At 37.6% G+C, this 9,190-nt stretch overlaps 1 protein-coding gene across 1 annotated transcript; it reads right to left on the bottom strand.

Annotated features, from left to right (window-relative positions):
• Window positions 1-6: 6 nt before the first annotated feature.
• On the bottom strand, window positions 7-883 carry HSPB3 (heat shock protein family B (small) member 3). The gene has a single exon (XM_010725410.3). It carries the CDS (start codon window positions 719-721, stop codon window positions 272-274), a length of 450 nt encoding a protein of 149 aa, XP_010723712.1. The 5' UTR covers window positions 722-883; the 3' UTR covers window positions 7-271.
• Between the last annotated feature and the right edge of the window lie 8,307 nt (window positions 884-9,190).

The following is a 9,190-nucleotide window of genomic DNA, read 5'->3' as shown; positions in this document are numbered from 1 at the left end:
CAAATATATCTTTTTTTTTTTTCTCATACTGTGATTAACCTAACTTTTCTACAGTTCAAAAAGTCTGGCTATTCAGCATATACTTAGCTGGGGACAGTTGGTCTAACATTTCACATCAAACAACAAATTCAGCATACTGAAAAACATACACGATTATTTTCCTTTTCTGTAATATTAACGCAGCCACGTGCTTTCTACACTCCACAGCATTGCTTGAATAATACCATTTGTGATATTAAGAATAAATTTATCTCACCAATAGGACAAGACTCTAATTAATTCCCACCGAGTTCTTCATTTCAACAACCAAAATGCCATCATGGCAGAATTGCGCAGACAAATCTTTGTTCTCCACTCCATCGGGCAGTTTGTACTGTCTGGTGAAGCTTCTGGATATGAAGCCATGCTCATCCATCCTGGGTCCATGCTGAGCTTTGATCAGGAGCCAGCCTTCAAAAGTCTGAATAATGATATCTTCTGGGCGAAACTGCACAACATCCAGCAGGACCTGAAAGCCCGTCTTTTTTTCTTCCTGGCCACTTGCCTCGGCCCCATCCGTACTTTCTGTAATTTGCCCTCTTCTGCTCAGTGCAGCTGTAAAAGGTCCCGGCAAAGCATAAAGAGAGTGATTCAGTTTGTGTTCTTCCAGCTCCTTGGCAGCAAACTGCTCTTGATAGCGTACAGGAGTTTCCACCCAGTGTCTTATAACAGCTTCTGCCATTGCTGAGGCAGAAAGACAAGTTGCTGTGTTCGTGTTGCCTAAGGGAACCTACTATTAGACCAAACTCTCCCCAGGCGTGTGCCTTGCTCACAGGCTAACTGATCACTTGATGTCACCTCTCACTTTTAGCAGGCAGGCAGAACACAGGCACTTGATAGGACATGCTGTGCTCCAGCTCCGTGAGACCTGTTCATCTCCTATCCTCTAACAACAGAGAACTATTTATAGTGCTTCGGTCTGGAGTGGCATCAACAGTTTTCATATGTGCTTCCATTTGTAAGTAGCAAAAGCAAAAAGCAGTGCTCCTCTGGTGAATGCAATAGTACTCTTCGTTGTTGTAAACAATGAGTAGACAAATAATGTAAATGGTATTTAAATGGGCATTTAATTATTCAGTTTTTCTAAAGTATACATTGCAATAGAGATTAACTATGCATTTCTTCTAATGAAAGTACATAGTTATTGCATTATACTAAGGGAGGAAGTTTAATTAGCTTCACAGCAGCATTTACGCTGTTAGTATAAATTTTTGGTTAGGCAAGCTATAAATTAAAGTGCATTAGATGTTATTGCAGAGGTTGTACGTAGGTAAAATACATGCTTTGTGCACAACTTCATTGGAGGAAGGAGGGAAACATAACCATCCCTGCCTAGGGAGACAAAGGACAATCTGCAGTTGTAGTAACCTACAAACACAGCAGTCTTCTACAGCATGCCACAGAATCAGACTCTAGAGTGCCAGGATCTTGAAGGCTTATGTTTCGGAGCTTCCAGAAGGCAGATACTTTTCTTTGATAGAATATAAAGAAAACTTCAAATCCTTAATACTATCATGTTGTCTCAGTAGCTTTAATTTTCTGAGGTTTACCAGCTTGAACCTTCGAAATTTATTGTTTGCTAGAAACTTCATTATTTTCCTAAATTGCACTGATGCTTGAATACTTTCATTCCTTCTTGTTTGGCTTTGTTCTTCAGAGCTCTCTAACTTAATCTTGTATCTTTGATTATCATGAAAGTGGTAAGCCAGTTTATATGCCATATTTGTTTGCTCATGGATTCGCTTATGCAGAATTAGGCAGCTGCATTTCAATAGTAATCACAAGTGAACTTCTCTATTGAGTTGATAACAGAGCAGGAATACTGGATGTATCAGTAATTAAGGTTCTGAGGTTGCAGTTGTATTTTCAACTCACGAAGGCTGCATTGCAATGTAAGGAAATTTTCAATGGTAGGTCAAACATTCAAGATAACTTTTCTTAATGTTCACTCATTCATTTGAGTATTGTGAGAAGGAAGCAAGACATGCTGCTTTATGCAACTATTGGCTTTTGTCTTGTCAAACTGTCTTCCAGAAATCATTTAAAAATGCAATACTGAATATATGATTTGCTATGTAGGGATAAAAATAACCTGGGATGTTGCCCGTTATCTGTTCAGCAGCTGTTTTCTGTTTTGCAAGCTGGTGATTCACTTCATGAGGAAAATTTAACCCTCAAATGCAGTGGTGTGCCTGGTTGGTTGTGATATAATACTTTTAGAAACTGCTGAAAATTATTGCTGTCCTACTGAATTCTCTGATGATAGACTTATTTTACTTAGGCTTTACGTTTCATTAATAAATGCATTATGCAGGAATACTGCATTCTCTGTTAATTTTTTTATTATTATTTTATTTTTCCCATTTTCTCCAGAGAAAAGTTAAGCTTTACTCACGCTTCAGCTGCAAAGAGAAACAACTCCAGTGCAGCTAACTGTGGGACAGCTACATCTGTTTCCAGAAACAATTGTCTTAGGCTTTCAGATGTCTATGTTAGGCATATTTGGAACTGTCTTTCTGGTCTAGTTTGCATGAAAGATGCTTTGAATATGACTAAATTGATGTCTTATGCAAAGCTGTACAAATGTTTATAGGATTCTTTTCTACTCTAAGGGGCTGAGAAAGATTTTGGTAATGTAGCCTCACTTCTTTGTGCTCTCTCATCCTTTTTTCTCATATGTTCCAGTCTCTTTTTCTCTCTGTTTTCCACTGAGGGCCTTAGGAATTAGCTCCATCTTTCTCATGTCTTCACTGCTAATGAGGAGAGTGCATCAATCAGGACATTCTCTCCTAAAATACAAAAACATCCCATTAACTTGGAATATGTTTCCAGGCTTTCAATTTTGAATACACACACAGTAGTACAACACTGAAGGACTTCTGATGTATAGGCCAAATATGTATAATGTGCACCGTACACATCAGTCCTGCAAATTATATCCATATCAGTTGACTCCTGAGGTGATTTTGGAGAGGGATTTTCAACAAGGGCAAGTGGTGATAGGACACCACTGTAATGATTCTAAACTGAAAGAGGGTAGATTATCTTAGGCAGATGTTCAGAGGGTGGTGAGGCACTGACACAGTTGCCCAGAGAAGCTGTGGGTGCCCTTCCCTGGAGGCACTCATGGCCAGGCTGGGTGGGCCATGGGCATCCTGAGCTGGTGAGGGGCAACCCTCCCACAGTGGTGAGAGTTCAAACTTCATACCTAAACCGTTCTGTTATTCTCTTCTCTATGATCCTTTGATTTTAAATCCTCGTCCTGAAGAGTACATCCCTGCTCTCTTGTGTGCAAGGCTGGTACTGCATGCTCAGTAAGTTAGCCACCTCAGGGCAGCATCCCGTCTTGCTCACCTCCCTGACAGGAATGAAAGTGGCCAAGCAGTACCAGAAAGGAGCTAGGGCAGACTGAGTGGACATTCAGGCAGTCCCAGGTGCCAAGAAACTGGGGCAGTGACAGGGAGGGACAGGGACAAGTCATGATGTGGGCCCACAAGTAGTGTGCATGTCTGTGGGGGCCTAGAGTTGTCACTGGAACAGACCTCAAATGGGGTTGCAGAGAAGACACGGCACACTTCTCTTGGAAACAGCAAGTGCACAAAAGTGAGGGGAAAAACAGAAATCAGCAGGATATTGCAGGGAGTGAGCAATTGAAAAAAGGAGAGAATGGATGTCCTTCATTGCCAGCTCAGTAACTCACACCTCTCTGGTTTTCTTTCCTAGGTGTGACAGACAGCACAGAGGTGAATCTGAACAACTTGCCCATTGTCACTCACCACACTGAGCACATCTTGCCTGATTTACATGACACAGGAAACCACAGAATGATTTGGGAAGTACTGCAGAACTGCTCTCTGCAAAACTGGTTTGAAGTGAGGCAAGTAGTTACAGATGTCTTACACTTGTCACGCATGCTTTCTTTTGCTGATAGCACATGCTTATAGCTTCAGTATATTTACATATATATATATATATTTTTTTTTTTCCTGGACTTTTAGAAAAGAAAAATATTACATCCATTGGCAATTTGCAGCAGCTATGCATGAGAAAAATAGCGTTAGTTGTAAGTGTGTCACACCGACATCTTGTGGTGAAACAGGAAAACAGCTGCTCAAATAAAAGACTCCAGTCTGAAATACTGGCATGGGAAGGCAAAACGAAGAAGGAAGCCCACAAGATTTAAAATTACAACAGGGTATTTACAAGCTAATATAAGCTTATTTACTGAAAATTTGAAGGGTGGAATAAATATTTGATTGATATTGCATTCATGGAAAATGGAGAAAGCAAAATCCTGTTTGAGATTTATTGTAAACTGAAGAACATAATGTGCTTGAGGTCATGAGAACAGCATTTTTTTGGTGCACATTTTAAAGAAACAGAGACATGACAACAACTTCAATGTAGTAGAGTGCTTTGTTGCAATTCTCTTGCATGTTTGATTTCTCATAGAGATGTACTTCAACTACATTGAAATTTAGTCATCGCTGAAAGGAAAAAAAAGAGGAAAGCCTTGCAGGATGAAGTGAAAAAGAACTCTTCTAGCAAAAGCTAACGTGTTAACTTCAAATGCAATGATATAATTATCCAAGTGGATTTAGACGGAGTAATGCAATTAATTTTACCCAAAGTCATCAAAAATGCCCCTTGTGATCATACATTATTCAAAAAGGATGTTGTCACTAAACTTGGCAATGCATAAGAAACCTAAGAAAAAGTAGAACTATCCAGCCTTTAGAATTGCTGGCTCTCTTATATCCAATATGGGAGTTCAAGCTTTGTGGTGATTTTGAAAATGTACACAGTGAAACAAAATGTGTGTGAGAAAGGAACTCGGAGTGACACACATGGAAACCATATGGTAAAGACCAATTTTCTACATGGTATTTGATTTATTTCAGTAGAGTAAGAAAAATACTGTCTCTTTTTTTTTGTCACTTTTAGTCTAATATTTCTCAGTTGTTCCTGTTAACTGGATTGTTAGATCTGGATACAGTTAAGTTTTGAAGTTTTCAAAAACTTGATCACAACTACAGCAACTGTGTCATCAGCATATATCAAATGTTCTATTTACAATAAATACTGAATAATTCTTTTCATTAATTGTAATCATCCAGTATTTACATTGGGCAGTTAATCATAACATAATCTTCTGCAGCAGGGCTTCACGCTCTGTTACAAAACTGCTTGCAGGTTACAAGGGCTATGTTGTTACATGGTTAACTTAACTGAAAGGAGGCTACGGTCTGTAAGTCATGTCCTTCAAAACCTGGATAAGACAGGGTCTGCCCAACGTCTTGGAAAATCTCTTCAGGGCACCAATGCCACTTGTAACTATAAACTTCATCTCCTGATTTTAGGGGCTTCTTAAGAAGTGGAAAGCTTATTTCAGTTCTTGCACCAAGAATCAAGTTCAGGAACCAAGAATCGAGCTTATTTTTTAGGAAACTATGTAAGAAATATTATTCATATAGAAAGGACTATCATTTTGACACATTACATCCACTATTACAAAACTACTTTTTGATATATTGAGATGAAAGAGGGGCAGATGAAGGATAAGGATGAAGGACAAAAGGACAACAGCTGCTTCTGTTGGAACAGATTCTATGTGGAACAGTGAAAGAATAAAAATGTAACTTGTGTGATAATTATTTTTAAATTTTAAGTTACTATAAAATTTGTTTTGAAATGAATTCATGGAACTCTTCTGCAAAAGAAAGCAAAAGCATTTGGCTTACATTTTTATGCATCTTAGGGGCAAATGCAACTCTGTGTCAAAAATTCTTGAGTTATTTTATATAGAAAAATAGTAAAGAGGAAATGAACAATTAAAAGAGAATAATGCACTTTAAGGATTGAAAACTCTGTTTTGCCACTAAAAGGAGGGATCTAATGCACTCTTGCTGGAGAAACATTATCACCACTTAAATATTAACTAGTGTTCCAAGAAGAATGCTAATTTTCAGATTTCCTCCTCCTCTCTCTTAGAGAAGTCTTGCCTTGAGACTTAATAGGAATCACAGAACCATAGAATGGCTTGGGGCGGAAAGGACCTTAAAGATCATCTAATTCCAACCTGCCTGCCACGGACAGGATTGCCAACCATTACATAACTCTAGAGCAGAAAGGCTGGTTTATGTATTTTGTCTCTGTTTAAACTCCACAGAAAGTGCTCACTGGCTTCAATAGAATGTGAAGCCCCTAACCCAAGGATCAGATCTTCAACTTTTCATGTTTTGAAGATGACAACTTTATTACAAGTAATAGAAGTACTGAAAGTCTTACCTATGAAGTCCTAGGAGTAGGAACATTTCCACTGCTTACAATTAGGTACTGTCTAGGAATTCTAGGGATAAGAACTGGTCAATCTAAAAGCTATATATACTACACACAAAACATGCTAACCTATAAATAGCAGAAAAAAACTGATCTCAATTTTTATGGCTTTTCCCAAAAACAAAAACAAACAAACAAACAACAAAAAAAAGCTGAAGTTAAGCAGCTGTAGTGAATTGAATAGATATGATGTTCTGAAGCTCTAGGTATGTTTGTCAGAACATTTGTTTGGAAGATGATAACTCAACTTGCTAACTGAATTTTGAGATTTAAAAATTTCAGTATATTGAATTGTTGGAAGGGACTAAAGGTACAAATGAACACATCATTGTGCAGATACAATTTAAATATTCTATTATGATGTGACTGCTGGATTCAAAACTAATTGTGATATGGAATGAAAATTCCTATGTATGCAGAACATTTTAGAGCTATAGGCAATATTTTCTGAGTATTTGGTAACAATGAAATACCAACTGAACAGCACTTAATACAAAGACAGCTTGTGGTTTTAGATAATGCCTCTGATTTTGGCACTGGATGGTAAATGAAGTCACTGATTCAAGGCATTCTGTGTTGCTGCATCCTGCATCCTTTCTGAATGTGCCTTATAGGCACAACTGAGATCAGTCCCATGAGTTTCTTTTTTAGCATCAAATTTCATGAAAAGTTCTCCAAATACCATGAAAGTTACCTCTACCATGCATCACCAATATGCAATATGGGTGATTGCTCTAGGGCCAAGCCAGGAATCTCAAAGTCCAGAATTTGACAAGTCTGATAGTTGACACATTGCTCTGAAAACTACTCATTCCAGGGGAGAGGTGTCTCATCCAGAAAGTCTTTAAAGAGCAATTGCTGTGATGTTGAGGGATTTACAGGAAGAGCTCGCTGTGGTTGGTGAACAGTTCCTTTCTGAAGTGGCATAAATGTACTGTTTTATGTTAAGGTATCTTGGCTATTAACTTAAATTACAAAAATCTGTAACTGACAAGGAGTCAGTTGCTGGAGGCTGAGGGGGTAAAAAGTGAGAGCTGAAGGTTTACCCCAAAGCCACAATTTTGTAGTGACTGATAGTAGATTGATGGTGACCCAGCTCTGCTGTCTTCGTATGCTGACTCAGTGGGTGACGTGAAATTCAGTGGTAGACAAATATCAATTCTATGTGCCACCTATTTTTTGTCACAGTCAGCTCCTTCAGTTCTACAGTCTTAGAAAGAAAGCCAATGAAAATTCAGCTGTATAAATACTACTTTCCCCATCCACATGGAGAAAGCTAACCCAAATTTGGCTTCCATGTCAGGATTGTTACTTCTTTCAGTATTGGAAGTAGAAGAATATTGTCAGACTTTCTTAATTTTCTGACTGTAGAGATATCTGGAAGGTTGCAGAGGATATGAAGTCTCAGACATAAAAAATTCTTTTTTGTAGGCAGATTTTCAGTTATGTATGAGCACCAAATTTTGATATATGAACCACACAATCCTTTTATCTTTATTGGAGTTGTATGATGTGTACATCAGTGCAGAATTTACAATGATAATTTTAAATTTATCATCCATTTGAGTTCTGAAATTGAGTGTTCTTTCATAGTACAGACTCAGCTTAGAAGACAGTACCTGGTTAATACCACATGTTACTGTGAGTCTTAGTTTACAAGACTCAGACATCTAAAATATTTCATAGTCCTGAGTAGTCTACGCTTTCAGAAATGTCTTACTTCTGAAAACATCAGAACTGCTATTTCTCCTACTTTAAAATTCTGATCACATATTTTTTTATTTTAAAAATCTCAAAACATCTTTTCTGTCCTCCTTTGTACTCTGATGTATATGCAAAGATCCCATCAGTTTAAAACCATGCCTCACAGGTTGGAAAAAAAAGTGATGGGAGACTAGTTTTCTTTTGAGAAAAATCATAATATCATGTAACAATACCAGCAGGATCTCACTCAGTCTTTGTCTCTCTCTGTAGGCAGTGATCTATGTACATATAAACATCTATAAAATTCAACCAGACGCCTCATTGTTAGGTGTGTCCACTTTCCATTACTACAATACCTTCCTTTGAACAAATATTTATCAATATAGCTATTTATATAATATTATAAAGCAGAATTGCAGTTCAAGATCTGTAAGATACACTCCTTGTGTGTTGTCCTACTCAAGGTCAGAAGACTCTCAATTAAACTTTATTGTGCCAAGGTTTATGTTTAGATAATATGTTGTGCAAGAAATAAAATATTTGTAGAGAGATCATGAGAGCACTCTAATGTTTATAAAGTCAGATTTAACTCCCATGTTATAGGAACTATTCTATTTTCACAGTAGAAGCTCTTTTTTCCGTATTAATCTTTGCCATACTGATTAGATTAATTAAGTCTGTGCAGGCTAAATTCATAAGTCATAATTGTAATACTGAATTTTAAAGTTCTTGGAGAGAAGTTTTCAGAAATAATTTAGATCTTTACTTGGCATTTCTAAGTATGCTAGCTAATTCATATTCACTGCAGGTGTTTATTGTTGTTGTTGTTGTTGTTGTTGTTGCTTTTTCTTTTGTGGCCACTCAAAGGTGCTTAGAGAATGCTGAAAAGATGGAGTCTGTTATTTATAGAGTGAAGTGGGGCTTCTCTGTGTGAGGCATGAATGAAGCCAGAGGAAGGCTGTTCAGAAGAGTTAACTATAAGCAGAACCACAGCCACAGAGGGGACTCTGACACAGGGTCAAATGAATTAGTGTTGTTGGCATTTTTTATCAGTTCAAAATATTTTCATTTACACAAGGAATGTCTGATGGATGGTAAAGAAGTTTGA

This window comes from Meleagris gallopavo, chromosome Z (genome assembly GCF_000146605.3).
Source record: "Meleagris gallopavo isolate NT-WF06-2002-E0010 breed Aviagen turkey brand Nicholas breeding stock chromosome Z, Turkey_5.1, whole genome shotgun sequence".
In the NCBI taxonomy this organism is placed as follows: Eukaryota; Metazoa; Chordata; class Aves; order Galliformes; family Phasianidae; genus Meleagris; species Meleagris gallopavo.
This window is presented reverse-complemented; position numbering and strand designations above follow the sequence as displayed.